Source organism: Pogona vitticeps, chromosome 5 (genome assembly GCF_051106095.1).
Source record: "Pogona vitticeps strain Pit_001003342236 chromosome 5, PviZW2.1, whole genome shotgun sequence".
NCBI lineage: Eukaryota > Metazoa > Chordata > Lepidosauria > Squamata > Agamidae > Pogona > Pogona vitticeps.
This window is the reverse complement of record NC_135787.1, coordinates 83,903,669-83,922,262: the sequence shown is the minus strand read 5'-3', so window position 1 is coordinate 83,922,262 and position 18,594 is coordinate 83,903,669. Positions and strand designations below refer to the sequence as shown.

The 18,594-nt window shown below is 40.9% G+C and overlaps 2 protein-coding genes across 3 annotated transcripts in view; both read right to left on the bottom strand.

The window, feature by feature from the left end:
• The window catches only part of DHX15 (DEAH-box helicase 15), a 382,063-nt gene that overhangs the window by 258,065 nt on the left and 105,404 nt on the right, over nucleotides 1-18,594 (bottom strand). The gene's annotated exons all lie outside the window — the stretch shown is intronic.
• Nucleotides 1-18,594, bottom strand: part of CCDC149 (coiled-coil domain containing 149) — a 111,012-nt gene that overhangs the window by 48,130 nt on the left and 44,288 nt on the right. For both annotated transcript variants that reach the window (XM_073001103.2, XM_020780424.3), the window contains exons 4-6: nucleotides 9,161-9,268; nucleotides 3,484-3,600; nucleotides 353-525 (exon numbers count right to left, since the gene is read on the bottom strand). In XM_073001103.2, coding sequence (XP_072857204.2) covers nucleotides 353-525; nucleotides 3,484-3,600; nucleotides 9,161-9,268 — 398 coding nt within the window. The remainder of the gene's footprint in view (nucleotides 1-352; nucleotides 526-3,483; nucleotides 3,601-9,160; nucleotides 9,269-18,594) is intronic.

Below are 18,594 nucleotides of genomic sequence, written 5' to 3'. Positions count from 1 at the left end.
TAATCCATATAATAAAACGGCATGGACACCAGTTTTCATCATATAACTCTGAACAGATATGTCCCAGTTCGATTGGAAGTTATCAATGAATTTATCATAGACAGCCCCCACAGATTGCAGAAACTCTGACTCAAAGTGTTCCTCATGACTGTATTAGGATGGGGCAGGATGGGCACATTACATCTTCTCATGTGTGAATACAGCATGTTTGTAAACAAATGAAGATTGCTTTAACCATACAAACTTATTCTTGTATTGCAGAGGATTACTGTTGATCAAATTCATGAGGTGACCATGACAAATTATATGTAGCCCATTTTCTGAAGAAATGGGCATTATTATACAAACTCACCTGTTCTCCATACAAAGAGCATCAATGTCAATAATGCGGTTTACATGTCCCCCGAGAACATGGTTAAGTTCCTGGTTTAATCTCTCAGATTTATCTTGGTAAAAAGAGCATTCCTGCTTTACATCTTGGAGCTCATCCAACGCTGCTTGAAGATCATGTTGCAGAGCTTCAATCTGCCAAGAAAGCCAGATTTTTTTAAAAAAAAAATTAATCAGCAATGCACTGTGCTGAAGATCATATTAACCTGTGTACAAAATCACTTGCACAGACAAAGGTTTTAACAAGAGAAGCTAATGATTGAGTTGTCTTTCCTTTTTTACAGCCAACACTGCAAAATAAAGTTTCCCGGAAATGTCCCAATTATGGTGCAATTTAGGACCAGACTAATGAGGGCAATGGCAAATCAAGTTTATTCAAACCCAAATCACCTACAATTATGTCAAAAGTAGGTCTGGATGGAATAAAATTAATTTTAATAAGAAGAGACATGGTATAGAGAGGGGTTCAAGACATTTCCTCACACAACCTCCAGCAGCCATGATTAGTCCCCATGCAGCCTGGCTGACTAAAAGGCAGAAAAAAGCTACAAATGGAGGGAAAATTTAGTACACATCACCCATGCACTGGAAAAAACTGGATTCCAGTCTAAGAGAAGTATTTTGTCACATAACAATTTATTTACTCATGGAACATAAGCAAAAACAAAAGAAAAATAATAAATATTAAATAAAAGAAACTGAAAACTACTCATGGCATTCACTGCTACAAGGTGTAATAATGGCCACTAGCTTAAACAGCTGCAAGTCATGATGGCTACATGGAAGATCTGTGTTTAGAGGATCCATCTGCACAGCACTGAGAAATAGTTGGTAGGGAGCAACTAAAGGAAAGGGATTTTAAAATGCAGGCCTTAGACCAATTGATTGATACCATATGACAAATTATCCAGCTGAACATTTAGTAATAATTGATTCATTCGGTCCTGGGTTGATGTGTTGTTTACATTACACCTTCAAGAGGATTACCACCTTGGGTTACAACTACATTGGCCAAATAATCTGAGACTTTTGTCGGGGTATTCTATTAATACATACCACATGATCTTTATGCCATTGTCCCCATGCTCATGGGGCAGCCTCAACTGAACTGGATTTATTCAGTGCAGGGAACTACACCACTCTTTAAATGGCCTTAAAGAGACCTGGGGTTGGCACTTTAATACACCCATGGGTCTGTCCTGACTCCATCTACATTCTGTCCTTGTCCATAACTGTCTTCTCCAAAATTACTTTTTTCTCTTCTTTATTCTGTCATAGCGCTGCATCACTGTTGCAGACAGAAAGACTAGCACCTATGTGATGCAGCAGTAAAGTTGAACAGTTTATTTTAAAAATTCTTTTGAAAGGGACAGCAGACATGATTTTCTGATGGGAAATCATCCCAACCACCTCAAACACATCACCAAGACATCAGCATAGGGAATGCCCACCACTACCATAGAATACAACATGACCATTCACACAACTGAAAAAAATGCCAAAAACCAGCAAGATGTAGGAACAATTTTTGAACACTCCTGATGGGTGTTCAAAAAGAAAAGAACTTTTCTTGAGGTAAAGTTCATGTTTTCCCCATACTTACAATAATACTGTGTAGTCAGGATATTTGGAATCAATTTGCATCATGCCAATCCCAAAATAACTGGAGAAGTATATTGCAATATAGTCACACCTTTGGTCTTTTGCAACAAGAATCTTGTGGCACTTTGAAAACTAGCACGTTTTATTTGGCACAAGCTTTTGTGAACTATAGACCACTTCATCTGCTTCATGGAGGGTCACCTGAATAGCCAGATATTTACACATATGCTTGGGTAGAAATGGGATGAAAGGAACAGAAAATTACAAAGACTGGTGATTTATCTCCACCAGATTAACAAGCAACCATTCAGAAATGACAAGGGCATGCTATCATATATACGGTGATTTTTTAAAAAAAATCCTTTTAGAGTCCATGGCTAAAAGGCAGAGGGAGAGATTTAATCCACAGACACATTCTGTGTGGGAAAGTGTAATCAAAAAGGCAAGAAGAAACAGAAAAGCAAGCATTATAGGCAGTGCAAAGGTGTTAAACAACGGTCATTAAACAAACAAAAGTTGGTTGCTGATGTAATTCATCTATCAACATTTGCTGATTAACACATGGAGTAAGATGAAATGCCTTTATTCCTCTTCAAGACACAGGGACAGAGGCAAAATTCTTGATTAATTTTTATTCAATGTTTCAATGGGAACAAGAGCATTGACAGAGTTCATTTACAGGTCAAATATTTTCCTGCCCCTTCTTATATAGAGATTGTAGAAAAACTTTTCATTACAATACAAGCATGAACCTCTTCTCTACATATGTAGAAGATGTCCTTGTCACCTTCCAATAACTACTTGTTAAACAACCACTGTTAAGAACATCAATGTTTGCAGCTTTTGAATTTTCAATTCCCCTTCATTCCTCTCCTGCCCCAATATGTGTAAAAACATCTCCCTGCTGATGCTATACTCCATACATCTGATGAAGTAGGCCACAGTCCAAGAAATGTAACACTAAATAAATCTACTTTGTTTTGAAGATGCCACAAGACTGTCTGTGTTTATATTACTTATTAGTTTTTATTCCTTTTTTAAACTTCTGTATCAATCTTTGCTATGTTCAGTGACTTTTTTGAAAAAGAAAAATCAACCAGGTAATAGTATAACTAATAATATTTCTAGGCAGCACCTCCCTAGCCAAAGTGGACAGTTGTGCTGTCAGAATAAGTCTTTCGGTCAAGAGGTTAGAAGTTTAGGATCCCATTCAACAGAATGAGCATGAGGGCCACCAATACTAGAGAGTGAATTGTGTTGGACTGTATGAAATAGAACACACTGCCGTTTCAAGGGTACCTGGAAGATGATCAGTTATTTGTAAGGCTGCCAAGTCTAGCTGCAATATTAGCTGTGGGCAAGAGATGTTTTGCCTGATGGAGCAGATCTCCTCTTCTTTTTACTTCTGTGACCCGCCCTACTTGAGAACTCTGAGTCTATACTGGAGGGATCAGAATGTATGACCATAAACTGTGCACATTGTTTAATTACTTGTTCTCTTGCTTTCTCCAGTTGCTTGACAAGATCCTCCCGCTCATGTGCTGCAAAATGGCGTGCCCCAACTTCCTCATCCCCAAGTCTTTGTTTAGCTATTGTCATCCTCAGGAGCTGAAAGAAACACCAGAAACAGTACAGTTAGCCCATGAATGAAAGCAATTTAAAGAGAATTAAAGGAGTCAGCAAAAAGTTTCTTTAAGCGTCATACAAAGCTAAGGCCATCCTTGCCACAAACTGTACTTTTTATAGGTAGTTCCAACCAATCTCAGGTTCCACCATGGACACCTGGCCTTTCTGATTTTCACATCCGGCAACAGACACATTTATTTTGGTAGATGGCTACAGAAGCAGCATGCACTGAGGAACTCTGTACTATATAGTGTAATGTACAGCATGCTGTCCACACAGCTCTCCTTGCTCAGAAAGGAAGAACAGATCAGATGAAAATATACCTGACACATTTTTAGTCTTACATAATGGACATTAGGCAGAGAGGCAAGTATACTGATTCTTTTCCATGCATGGCACTATCTTCTATGACTTACCTGCTCTTCCTACCAAGAGGCTGCTGACCTATTAATTTTGCTACGCATTCTGTAACAAGAAGTTAATACACACATACTTCGATCTCAAGCAATGACTGATGTGTCAAATGTCCTTCACAGATTCAAAACAAAGATAAGCCTTTGTGTTTTGCCTTCCCACTCTAAACACATTTGATCTCACCTGATTTTGGAAAATATGGAAGATCAGACCTAGTTAGTAGCCTGATGGAAGGCCACCAGAGAATAAAAAGGGATTCCCAGGTACAGTCAGTAAAGAATCCTGACTGAAGCCTTGGGAAAATATTGTGTTGCTCATCAGAGTTGACAATACTGGACCAAACGGATTGAGGACCTGCCTTGGTATAAGACTCTATCCTACATAAGAGAAGAAATAAAGTATTTTTTTCCATGGTGAGAGTATGCATGCTAATGCTGTTGTTTTATTTTATATTTGTTATCATTTGGATTGTTGTTAGCCGCCCAGAGTAGACTTTGGTCTAGATGGGCTGGGTATAAAATAAAATAAAATAAAATAAATAAATAAATGTGTGTATATGTGTGAATCTTATCAAAATGCATGAACTGCATGATCACGAGAAAGAAAGTGAGAAGTATGGCTAAACATAAAGCAGGGAAGACGCACCCCAACATTTTTGGATGCATTCTCTCCAACTCTGCTTGGACCATCAGTTATCTATTGGCTATAAAATCTGCAAAGCTACATTTGTAGTCTACACAGGCTTGTTCAGTGCCTCTGATACACCAGCGTGTTTATGACTAAATTCCCTATATTAGAAAAACTATTAAGACCTCCATCAGGCAAGATGTGTCAAACATGAAAAACAATAACAAATATTTCAACACTGCTAATACGATTGTTGAGAGCAAATGTGCCAAGTAGCATGAACTCAATTAGAATTCAACCTTTCCCTACCCCTACTGTCAAAAACTATTTGGAGGACTGAAAATAAAGTACGCAAGAAACTTGCAAAATGATGAGGGCATAGCAGATGCAACCGTTTAATTTTTCTCCCTACTTTGCATAGCTGGAAGAGAAAAAAAAAAAGAATTACATCTCAGTGGTCCAATTTGTAGAACTGATGCAGAGGCATGAGGAATCTGCAGTGAAAACTCCCATGTCTTAACACTTTGCAGCTGCGCTCCAGAATTAATGCACATCATTATATTTCATGAATTAGGAGATCACTCTTCTGAAATTGAGCAGTGCATATTCAGGCTACCTAAAGCAATTTCAATATGCCAATCACTGAAGTACCTACGGGCCAATTAAAATATTGCTGATGCAAATGACCACGATGTTCTGCTTCAGCCCCATTAAGCCCATGCTGCTGCGACTGCTATTCTTCATTTGACAAGCTCTACAGGGTGACAGACTTGCAGACCTGAGTGAGGCAGTGACCCCCATGTTGCTTTCATTTTGGCAAATTGGGTTATTTTTACAGACCCAGCCAGCAGAAAAATGGGAGGGGAAAAAGCGCAGTTAAGGTTACTTACTCTGTGTGCGTGTGTGTGTGTGTGTGGGGGGGGGTGATGCATGGCCATCCTCCTTGCAAACTCATATAACAAGGAGTTGCTGGTACAGAGGTAATGCTGATGTTCTCTCCTGCACAGTTAAGTGATTGGAAGTGGGTTTTCCTCATCCACCTCCCTATAGCTTCAGGCTATATCATATTGTATCAGTGAACATAATAAACAATACATGTGGCTACAGTAACACATGTCTTAGTTACATATCACTTGCATTAATGTAACACACTCTGTGATAGCTGCCTTTGAAGACAGTTCAGACAGAAACTTCAGCTGGATCAAAATGTAGCAGCCAGAGTACAAACTCGGGGCAGTTATAGGAAGCATAGAATAACCCAGTTACAACAACTGCACTGGCTACCAGTCCGTTTCTGGGCCCAGTTTAATGTGTGCCAAGTACAATGTGGCCAGAAGCCACTGCATACCTTCTTCACATCCCAGGCCATGTGACATACAGCCAGGAACGAGCCCACAGGTATGGGGTCCTACCCATATTTTGGTGGACTTTCAAACGTTACCAAAGCAGAGTGAGAACAAACACCGGGAGTCGCATGCTGAACTGCACGAAGGGTGTTCCCCCAGATGATCATGAATGATAGTTAGTGTCAAAGCTAATTCAGTACTGGCAAGGCTGCTACTGAAGGTCATGACCAGAAGAGCAGACAAGAAAGGATGAAGTACCTTTTCCTTGCTATTTTTCTATAGAAGAGTTTGTCAAAGCTTTAAATGAGAAAGCAGCTCCACAGCAAACCTTACTCAGGACGCTTTTCTTTTGCACATCATGCCACCCCCTTTTGGGAAGCTGTTTTTTTTAAAAAGAAGTGGCTTGGGGGAGAAGCTTTGTGGAGAGAATTGAATGCTGGTCACACACACACACACACACACACACACACACACACACACATGGACCATCTTTACAACAATGTCTGCAGGCGAAACAGCAAGATTGAATATTTCCATCATAAACAAGTTTTAGCCCTCTAGGGGGGAGAGAAGAAAATTGTTTGACAGCAAATAGGCTGGACGAATTCAAATCAACCTTGTATGTCATGCAGATAGTAAAAAAAACCTGAATTCTTCTGTTTTATAAGTGGAGTAACTCCTGTGGTTTTTGATCATGTAGCTGTCCTCAAAAATGGAATACTGTTGCACTAAAGCACCATAAAGTTTTTGTGGTTTGTTTGTTTGTTTGTTTGTTTGTTTGTTTGTTTGTTTGTTTGATTGATTTGTATCCCACCCATCTGGTCTGTTCAACCACTATGGGCGGCTTAACAGCATTTAGCAACATAACTCCATAATACAAAGAATGACAGTAATTAATTTCTGGCTGCTTCTCCAATTTTCAAAATAGTATTTCTCTGCTGATGACTCATGCAACCATTCTTTTAGAAGATCCCAGTTCTTCCTTTCTTTTCGTCCAGCTTCACCGTTTATCCTAAAGGCAGCACAGCAAGCCTTTTTTTTTTACTGTTTCACATTCAGTGCCCAAGAAGCACATTTCCTCAGTAGCAACATGAAACAAATATCACCTTAAAAACTCAGAAATCTAGGAGCACTTCTGGTAGTGTATGTCAGACTTGATAAGAGATTGTGATCAGTAATAAAAACAAACAGCCTTAGAACTCCAAGTGCTTGCAAACGGCACCCTTATGTGTCACCAGAACTCTTGTCAACAGCAGTCACAATCTTTGGAAGAGGCTGCCAAAAAGCTTTTTGTGTGTGTGTTACTTTGTAACCATTTGCAGCCATTTTTGGTTATATTTGAGAGGCAGCTACATAAAGGATAAAACTAAAATATTTCTTAAAACAATATTGTTTAATTAATTTGCCTTTGTAATATAACCTACTGAATTCATGTTTTTTGCAACTAACATACTGGCCATCAGCTGAAACACATTCTTCTCCCAGTTCCCAGCCAGCCATTAAAACTGTGAAAAACAAGCCTCTGCTTCTCTTGATGGATATGTCTGCAGAAGAATTTCCCCTCCTCCCCACTGTGGCCCACTTTGCTTTGGGGAAAAACAACTGCATGAATCACACACATAACCAGGCAGAGTTCATCCATAAAGCATCTTTTCAGGCTGCAAAAGCAGCTGCCGGCTCATCTCTTGCCAGAGGTTACACCGTCAGAGACCATTTGGGCATTCAGTCCCACCACTTTGGAAGAGACAAGAGCATAGCTTTCAAAAGTATACAGAAATTATTCTTTGGTATGTACATGAGTCTGTGTACTTTTCTAAAAGAAAAATATTCTTATAGTGCTTTATTTGGAATCATAACAAAATCAACAATCTGCCAACACAACAGGACTCACTCTGCCAAACCCAATAGGTTCAAGGATTAACCTGTAAAATGTCTGTTACTAAAACTAAGTGAAAATAAAATTCAGCTGGCCTGCCAGGCAAGCAGATCCAAAAATGTCTTGGTTAAATAGCTGATCTGAAGAATGACATAAGCAATTTTAAAAAAAGATGTTATACAGTCTGGGATTTGTAATGTCTAGCACATGAACCAGCATGACTTGCCTTTCTTGGGTGTGTGTTGTTACAATCATCCTCACACCACTGGCACTGGAGCACCTCTCTTTTCTGTGCAGTTATGGTTGATTACATACACACAGTTTCTGGCAACTGCCTACTGCTCCCCAGCTGCTAGTCTCAGGAACAACTGCCAGCTAAATACTGTAGTCACAATCCAGAGAACCACACAATTAGCTCTCTGTAACAGCCTGGCTTCTGCAGTTTTGGGGATGAGAGCACACACCTCACCATGTATCCTTGCAAGCTGCTTCTGCAACCTGAATGCTGATGTTTTTGTTTGTTTTTCATATATGGCTTGTTTGTAAAGACAGGACATATGATGTTCAGGGTAAAGACGTCAGGCATCCCCCACCCCTTCATGCATGCGCCTGCGCATGGAGGAGGGGTGTGCTCATGGCGACGCTGGCATGCGTGCATTCCCCCACTGCTTCGTGCATGTGCCCCTGCACATGCAGGGGGGCTGCCCCACCTTCTTCAGAGGCTCAGCCAGTCCGCAGTCAGAAAAAGGTTGGGGACCACTGCTCTACATCATGAAAGGTGGAGGAGGAAGAAGACTAAATACAGATGTGTTTGGTGCACCTGAAATAATGGAATATAACACCAAAGCAAAGTGTGCTGCTTATATACCACCTCATAGCACTTAAAGTATTTTCTGAGCAGTTTACAATTGAATTATGTCGGCTACCCCTGACATAGTGATATAGAAGTCACTATGACCCACTGTGATACCAGCCTTCAGCTTCATCACCAACTCATCTCCCAAACATCACAACCCATGGTCTTTCCTTCTTCATCACCCACTTTCCTGATTTCAGAATCTATAAAGCCTTCTTTTTATAGAAGAGAAGAGAACAGAAGAGAAGAGAAGAGAAAAAAAAGCTTTCTCTCTATCAAGGTTTTTATAGATCTTTAAATGAAACAAAGACAATAATTTAGAAAACTGCATGCAAAACATGATTTAATTGCAGCTTGGCTAACGGACTATAAAATAATCTTCAGTTATAGAAGCTTTACTTTTGGATGAAATTTGCACAATACCTTGTTGTCCCCTTGTACTTCTCCCAACCTCTGCTGAAGTTCTTTGATTTCTTCTCCAAGGTGCTTATTTCGATCCCGAGAATCGTTCAAGAGTTGAGCAAGATTGGCCTACAAAAATTGCAAAGTTTAATTAAATATGAATGTTTTTCAAGCTGGATTATGAGGTTCGTTTAGCTCTAGTCAGCTCTGCATCTGTATTTAGTTTATTTAGTGGGGCAGGTATCCAAATGATTAATCAGGCCAAAAAGCACCATTGCTATAGCTAAAATTACTGTGAAAATAAATAAATATGTGCCATGTGTGCATATAGAGCTTGAAGATTGTACATAAACAAAGACAGATGGCAACACAAATATTGGTAGACACCAGCAGTGGGAAAAAAAAATTTTGCTACATTTTATTTACTAAGGAGGATTGAGAAAACGGTTAAAATTGCAGTGCATAGCATCACCACCTTAATTAAGATGAAAAGGTTATGAAAATATAGTTTATTTCCTTTAGTTGCTTAAAATACGCAAAGTGCACCTTATCAGCAGACAAGAGTGTACTGGGCACTGGTAAATCCTTCCATTCAAAGTCACTGAAGTGAATATTACCAAAGGATTTTACAAACCGAAGAGTATTTAACATGTTCTTGCCACACTCTCAGTCAGGGTAAGAATGATCCAATGGGGCAATTCCACATTTAAAGGACAACTTCCAACTTATTTTAAGGTACTGTGCAAGAAAAATGCTACTGAATCTACAGTGTTCTGCTTTGCACAGCCTCTTGCAGAAGTGGAAGCAAGGCTATTTCCTACCATATAACCTGCTCCATTATAGTATTGCCTGAAATCCTCTGTGAACTCTTTCACTAGAATCTGAGACTACAGCCCTATTCAAGCATTATTATCCATTAGAAAGTTCATGAGAAGAGAGGTCAGCTCTAGCAATACTGTCCCCTCCAACTCAGCTGGAGCATGAACACTCTCCACATGAGTTGAATCCTGATTTTTCCAGCAGTACACATACCATCTTCATAGATGGACAGTGAAGGTGTACTGTCAAGATGTGAAATTTTGTATGTATAGTGTTAAAATATAATTAAGTGGTGTGTGGAAAAATAGCCCTGAAAGTGAAACAAAGTTGAGGCTTGAACAATAGTTTACTAAAGTTATTAGAACAAAATTAGCCAGCTCTCCAGCTAAGCAAGGTCACTGGATTATAACATCTTGACAGTTGAATATGTTTTACAAATGACAACAAAGTATAAACAAAGGATGCATATTTTATAACTTGCACTATCTGTAGCAACAATATTCTGGTTTTTCAGGACTCTTGTCTTCCAAGATGCTGGTGTACTAGATACTTTATGTTACAAGCCTTTATTTCTCTAGTCTTTGCAAGATAAGGATGTTTATCACAATACTGGCAGCTTGTGCATGCTTGCGCGTGCACACACACACACACAAATTTAACTCATTGACATATTACAACAACACTTTACACCACGTCATACACAAAGGATACCAACAACAATCATGTAGCAGCATAGCAGCAGACTTCATTTCTAGATGCCAGCAACACAAACAAAATGGGTTTTCCTTCATAGATGCAACCTGGCACAAAGCTGGCTTGGCTGGGAACATTATTTAATTACTTTTCATGTGTGTTATTAATCTGCTCAAAAGCTTAGAAATGCTTTTTACTTTATATATTCTAAATTTTAAGAACTTTGGAGATGTATTCTCTGCCTTTTGCTCTTTAAATCTGCCCTTTTAAGCTATAAGCGTTTGCATTTTTAGAATGTAAGCTCCTGTAATTTTGAAACATAATTATAATACTTTATTAAGTTCTGTCCATGACTTAAGTTTTGTTTTTAAGTGTTTACATCTTCTCAGTTGTAAGAATTTTGGATGGCAATCACAGCTTTGGCAACTACAGGCTTCTGACTTTTCCCTAGAGATCAATAAAGTTCTGTAGGTTTCTTAAAGAGATGTTCAGACATCAGAATCCCTGACCTGGCAGTACCCTCTTCAGACTTGTCACTCTCCACAGACGTAATTATAAACAATGCGGCTGTAATATTCCCCTCTTTTATTAGTAAGCTTTCTGCACAAATAGTAATGCCTGAAGAGGGCTTATGTTTGTTCCAGTCACAATTCTTCAGTCCAATCCACTGATCTTTTTCCAACTGCCAATAGGAATAACGCTTTGCTTTAACTTGAAAAGTGCTGTAACTTCATAGAAACTACTATGGAATAGCAGTCATATGAGTTTGATAACAAAATTCAATATTGAGAGAGATCACTCTTCCCTTGGAAAGAATTATTTGCTACTAATTTTATGGAATACTTTACATTGCTATGGGCATAAACAAATATAGTATAGATATATGTTTTAGGGAAGGCTCTGTGAATATAGGTGTCACATACAGCACTGATGTTACCTGTCTGTCATGGGTTTGGAGGGAAAGTTCCATCCTATGGGGAGTGGAAGGCGGGACATCAGGGGGAGGAGCTGTACTGTATATATATGTGGAGCTTGTGTGGAGAAGTTAGGAGAAGCTGGAGTGGGAGTCTGTGTGTCAGACTGAGTACAACTGTGTGTCAGTTTGTACATACCTGATAGGTTCAGGTTTCTTTATGGGTAGCCAGAACTGATAGGTTCAGGGTCTGTGCTTTACTTTAAAGTGTTCTGTGTGAACCAAACTATTATATGTATACGATTGAGACTAAGCCACGTTACAGTATCTTATTTACTTGATCTTTTATTTACCCTGTTTGTTATTTAAATAAACGTTCTTTTATTTGTTAAAAATCCATTCCTGGTCTGTGTGACTCCTTATAGGGAATGGTTGGTGGCAGCTTAGTTAAAGGGTGGTATACTCCAGTAGGTCTGGGGTTGTCACATTGATTGGTGTCCAGCGTGTGGGATACGACTGATCCAGTTGTCCAGTGGTCCAGCAAAGCCTTGGCAAGTGTGCCCAGAGCAAGGGGGGTCTAGTCAGGGAAAATCTGAGAGCGCATAGGTAATCTTCTAGGCTTACCTCACGGGGAGGTGCGCTAGTGGAAGAACGTGCACACTCAGATTGGGGACTAGATTAGGGAGCTCTGAGGCAACCCGTTTTGGCGGGAAAGGGCTGAGGCAAAGCTGTGTGAAGTAACAGTGATCTAGCCTGTCTGCTGAGAGGCCTAGCAGAGGGGGTGGATTCTGCCTGGCAACAGTTGCAAGTTAGTGCTGAAGGAACAGCAGCAATCTATAGAAGGCTGTTTCTGAGGCAAAAGGAAAAAAGTCGTCGCTTTATTTTGAGGCTTGACTTTTGAAGGCAGCCTGTTCTGGGGGGGGGATTATGCCCTTGACTCGAAGCCAAATGGCAGAAATGGGTGAAGTAAGAGAGCCACAGGTAGACCAAGGTTCTGAGGAAGAATTTGGCTCAGTGCAGGATGAGAGCACGGGAGAACAGAACCCAGAACTCAGGAAAATGCTCCTAGCCCAACAGCATGAACTGAGGATGAGGGAAATAGAAAGGGAAGAGAAACAAAGGCAATTTGAAATGGAGGAAAGGGAAAGGGAGAAACAAAGACAATTTGAATTAGAGAGAGAGAAAATGGCGTTTGAAAGGGAAGAGAAACAGAGACAGTTGGAGGTAGAAAAAATGGCGTTTGAGTTAAGAAAACTGGAAATGATGAACCAGAACAATAATAACAATAGAGATTCTGAGGTGGGCCAATTGTCTAAAACTGACCTGAAGAAATTCCCTGTGTACCACAAGGGAGATTGCCCTGAGGTGTTCTTTTCCCTCGTGGAAAGAGCGTTTGTGGACTTCTCAGTAAGGGAAACTGAGAAGATGACCATTATGCGATCTTTAATCAGTGGCAGCCTGGCAGAAGTCTATGCAGAGATGCCAGTGGAACTGTTGAAAGACTTCGCTGAGTTTAAAAAACTGGTGTTTGTCAGACATGGGATAAATGCGGAACAGCTGAGGCAAAGATTCAGGTCACTCACAAAGAAACCAGAGCAGACTTTTACCCAAGTGGGGGCCCAACTGGTGAGGTTGCTAGAGAAATGGCTGTCTCAGGAGGGGACAGAGACCTTCCAGCAGCTCAAAGACCTGATAGCACTGGAACAGTTTTATTCAGTCCTGCATGGGGAACTGAAGTTCCAGGTGAGGGAGAGGAAACCGAAATCTGTGACAGAGGCGGCAGAGATCGCAGATTTTATTTCCCAAATAAGAAAGCCCTTAGGTGCTGAGGGGAAATCTGTAGGTAAACCCAAAGAAACATACAGCAAGTACTCTCAGGGACCAGGGAAAAACCAGCAAGGGGGAGGGGCCCATGTTGAAGGGAAGCCCTCAGACATGAAACCACAAAGACCTCAGATTTTGGAGGGAAAACCAAAACCAGATGAGAAAGACTCAAAATACAGCAGAAAATGTTATTTCTGTCAAGGAAAGGGCCATCTAATCTCAGAGTGTGAGAAATTAAAGCAGCTAAAGGGAAATTTGCCTCATGATTTGAGTGGAACCAAGCCAAAAGCGGTGTTCTGTGTCCAGACAGAGCAAAGCTCCTTGCCATTGAGGGAGCCTGTTGCCATGGCTACTCAATCTGGAACAGTTACATCTGCTGATCAGGCTGGGGAAAATGGTCCTCTTGTGGAGGTCAAGCGCTGCTTACTAGTGAGGACAGATTCGCAATTGTTTGAGACCGCAGGGGTGGACGTAGGAATACTTGACCATCAGTATAGGGGGCTAAGGGATACTTGTTCCCAGGTGACCCTGTGCCATCCAGACATTATTCCTAGGGAGTATATAATCCCAAATGAGAGCCTAAAGGTGGCAGGGATTGAGGGGCAGGTGATCTCACTGCCAGTAGCTGAGGTACCTGTGAGCTTTCAAGGCTGGAGGGGAGTTTGGCGGCTAGCGATTTCATCGACTCTGCCAGCAGCCGTGCTCGTGGGAAATGACCTGGCTGAACATGTGAAACGGGTGCTAGTGATTACACGTTCACAAGCTACCATGGGGACAGTTCAGGGGGGTACTGAAGAGCTGGAGACGGAAGCAGATGAGGGTAGTTCCGAAGCTGTGGTAGAAACCTTAACCACAGACAGCAAATTTGGCCAAGAGCAAAAGGCAGACGCCACTCTCCAAAAGTGTTTTGAACAGGTGACAGACACCCAGCGAACACCTGAAGCCCCAGCGAGATTTCACGAGAAAAAGGGAATTTTATATAGAGAGACCCTGAGGAATATCTCAAAAGGGGGAGATGGGATCAGAAGTCAGCTAGTGGTACCTGAAAAGTATCGCCCCATGATCTTACAAAGGGGACACTCTGACATGTTTGCTGCGCACTTAGGGGTGAACAAAACACAGCAGAGAATCACACAGAATTTTTACTGGCCTGAAATAGGGAAGCAGATCAAGGAGTTCTGTAAACAATGTGATGTGTGTCAGAGGCAGGGGAATAACCGTGACAGGACCAAAGCAAAGTTGTGCCCTTTGCCTGTGATTGACACCCCGTTCAAATGTATAGGAGTGGATATTGTGGGACCTTTGCCCAAGGCCACAAAGAGGGGGAACAGGTTCATTCTCACCATTGTGGACCATGCCACGAGGTACCCCGAAGCCATTCCCTTGACTAATATCGAAACTAACACAGTGGCAGATGCCTTGGTGGGGTATATGTCCAGGATGGGATTTGCCTCAGAAATAATCACAGATTTGGGCACATCGTTTACATCAAAGCTCATGAAACGGTTATGGCAAATCTGTGGAATTAAACACAAGGAAGCCACTGCCTATCACCCCGAAAGTAATGGGTTAACGGAGAAGTTCAATGGGACTCTGATGCGCATGATTAGGGCTTACTTGGCAGAGAATCCAAACAATTGGGACCAGAAGCTGCAATCCCTTTTGTTTGCTTATCGATCAGTGCCACAAGCCAGTACCGGGTTCAGTCCGTTTGAACTTTTGTTTGGGAGAAGGGTGAAAGGGCCACTTGATTTAATCAAACAAAATTGGGAGCAGATCACCCAGGATGACCCACAAGACGTTGTGACATATATAGACTCTTTAAGGAATGACCTAAAGATAAACCTAGAGCTAGCAGCAGAGAACCTGCAAGCTCAGAAGGTCAGACAGAAAACCTGGTATGACCAGAAAGCCAGGGAGAGGCACTTTAACCCAGGGGAGGAAGTGCTTTGGCTTAGGCCCTGCAAAGAGAACAAACTGCAGCTGGGTAGCCCAGAAATAAAATACTTGGGTCACATAGTAGGGGGAGGAGTGATCAAACCCCTAGAGGCCAAGATAGAAGCCGTTCGTGATTGGCCCAGACCCAACACCAAGAAAAAAGTCAAATCATTTCTTGGGTTGGTGGGCTACTACAGAAAGTTCATCCCGAGGTTTAGCGAGATAGCGACTCCGCTGACCGATCTGACGCGGAAGAAGACTGATGACCGCATCCCGTGGACCAGCGACTGTGAGGAGGCGTTCCAGAGGTTGAAGCAGGCGCTCATCCATTATCCAGTGCTGCGTGCTCCAGACTTAGATCGAGAGTTCATCATCTACACCGATGCGTCTAACAGTGGGGTAGGAGCAGTTCTTTGCCAGGAGGATGAAAATGGTGACCAGCATCCAGTGTCCTACCTAAGTAGGAAACTCCAGAAAGGTGAGAGACATTTGGCAACCATGGAAAAGGAGTGCCTGGCCATAGTCTACGCGATTCAGAAGGCCAAACCTTACATCTGGGGAAGACATTTTGTTCTGTGCACTGACCACTCACCACTGCAGTGGTTAAAGACAATGAAAACCCACAATAGTAAACTTATGAGGTGGGCTTTAAACCTGCAAGATTATGACTTTGAAGTGAAGGTGGTCAGAGGGTCAATGAACTGTGTTGCTGACGCCTTGTCAAGAAGACCTGAAGAATGAAGACGGCGAAGAAACATGGACTATGTATATATTTTAGTGACCAAAAGTTAAATGTACCTGTTTATTAAACATGCTTGGTTTGTATTAATAAAGGTGACTTAATGTATTGTAAATGTTAATGTTTAAATGCCTAATTGATATGTTTAACCTAGAGTGTAAGTATGAGTAAGTATGGTATTGTGTTATTGTATAACTGTTTTTGTGTGTTTTGATCCTGGTTGTTTTTTTGGAGAAAAGCACTTTAGCTTTTCCCCTGCAAAACAACTTATAAAGAGGGGAGGTGTCACATACAGCACTGATGTTACCTGTCTGTCATGGGTTTGGAGGGAAAGTTCCATCCTATGGGGAGTGGAAGGCGGGACATCAGGGGGAGGAGCTGTACTGTATATATATGTGGAGCTTGTGTGGAGAAGTTAGGAGAAGCTGGAGTGGGAGTCTGTGTGTCAGACTGAGTACAACTGTGTGTCAGTTTGTACATACCTGATAGGTTCAGGTTTCTTTATGGGTAGCCAGAACTGATAGGTTCAGGGTCTGTGCTTTACTTTAAAGTGTTCTGTGTGAACCAAACTATTATATGTATATGATTGAGACTAAGCCACGTTACAGTATCTTATTTACTTGATCTTTTATTTACCCTGTTTGTTATTTAAATAAACCTTGTTCTTTTATTTGTTAAAAATCCATTCCTGGTCTGTGTGACTCCTTATAGGGAATGGTTGGTGGCAGCTTAGTTAAAGGGTGGTATACTCCAGTAGGTCTGGGGTTGTCACAATAGGCAATGCAATATATGAATAAATCATAATGTTTGATATACTTAGAACGATCAGAAAGGCAGAATATATCTGGGCAAGTAGTTAATCATCTCAAAACTTTAGCAACTGTGCCATGTACCTGTAGAATGTCTTATTTGATCATAAAGGTATGCAATTTTTAGAAAAAAAAGATTATCACAGGAAAAAACATGTAATTGGAACACACGTGGCACATCAAAATGGAGTTCATTATTATTTTATTTACACATCAATAAATGTACATTATTGCTGTTTTTATTGTATTTTGTAATATATTATGAATTTATTATACAGTTCAGTTGACTTTGTACTTCTCCCTTGCAGAAAATCTTTCCTTTCAATGAATAGAAATAGTACCATCCAGTAACAACTAGCTGATGTTAAGCTTATGGTAACACAGAGAACTGTGGAGGCCAGGTAAAACTTGCTAGAGTAGGCCTAACAAATAATTTAGAGGATCTCCAGGAAACATATCATACAATCTTTAGAGCACTGAAGGAGGGATAAGAGAAGAAAGATAATTGTTGCATCAGGAACCCAATGGACATAATGCCTTTATCAAAGGTCGTTTTATAACTATTCCCATATACAGCTAGAGATGTAGGACAGGAACTGAAGAACAGACTATGGTTTGCTAATATGGATTTCTAACTGATCATCAAAGAGTTGTCTCCTTCCCAAACAGAAAACTCAGAGGAAATAGGCAAGGGGGAAAGAGAGAGACCAGCTTGTGATATGACACCAAGGGGCTCCTGTTCCAGTAAGTGCAGAAGTTGTGGGGCATCCCTGAGCTAGAATCGAAATTCAGATGAGTTTTCTTCTTTGCTTGTCATAAACTGCTAGGTGTGACAACCCCAGACCTACTGGGATATACCACAGTTTCACTAAGCTGCCACCAACCATTCCCTGTAAGGAGTCACACAGACCAGGGATGGATTTTTAAACAAACAAAAGAACAAGGTTTATTTACATAACACACAGGGAAAAATAAAATGATCAAGTGAATAAGATACAGTAACGTGGCTTAGTCTCAATCATACGTACACTAGTTTGGTTCACACAGAACGCATTTAACTAAAGCACAGACCCTGAACCTATCAGTTCTGGCTAACCCTACAGACACCTGAACCTATCAGGTTGGTACTGACTGACACACAGTAGTACCCTGTCTGACACACAGACTCCCACACCAGCTTCTTCTCTCAGCTCTCCTCAGCTCTCCTAAGCTTCTCCACACAAGCTCCACATATATATACAGTACAGCCCCTCCTCCTGATGTCCCGCCTTCCACTCCCCATAGGATGGAACTTTCCCTCCAAACCCATGACAGACAGGTAACATCAGTGCTGTATGTAACACCTCCCCTCTTTATAAGTTGTTTTGTAGGGGGAAAGCTAAAGTGCTTTTCTCCAAAAAACAACCTGAATCCAAAACATACAAAAACAGTTATACATTACATACAATACCATACTTACTTATACTTACTCTAGGATACACATATCAATTAAGCATTTAAACATTTACCATTTACAATACATCAAGTTACCTTTATTCATACAAACCAACATGTTTAATAAACAGACACATTTGACTTTTTGTCATCAAAATATATACATAGTCCATGTTTCTTTCGCCGTCTTCATTCTTCAGGTCTTCTTGACAAGGCGTCAGCAACACAGTTCATTGACCCTCTGACCACCTTCACTTCAAAGTCATAGTCTTGCAGATTTAAAGCC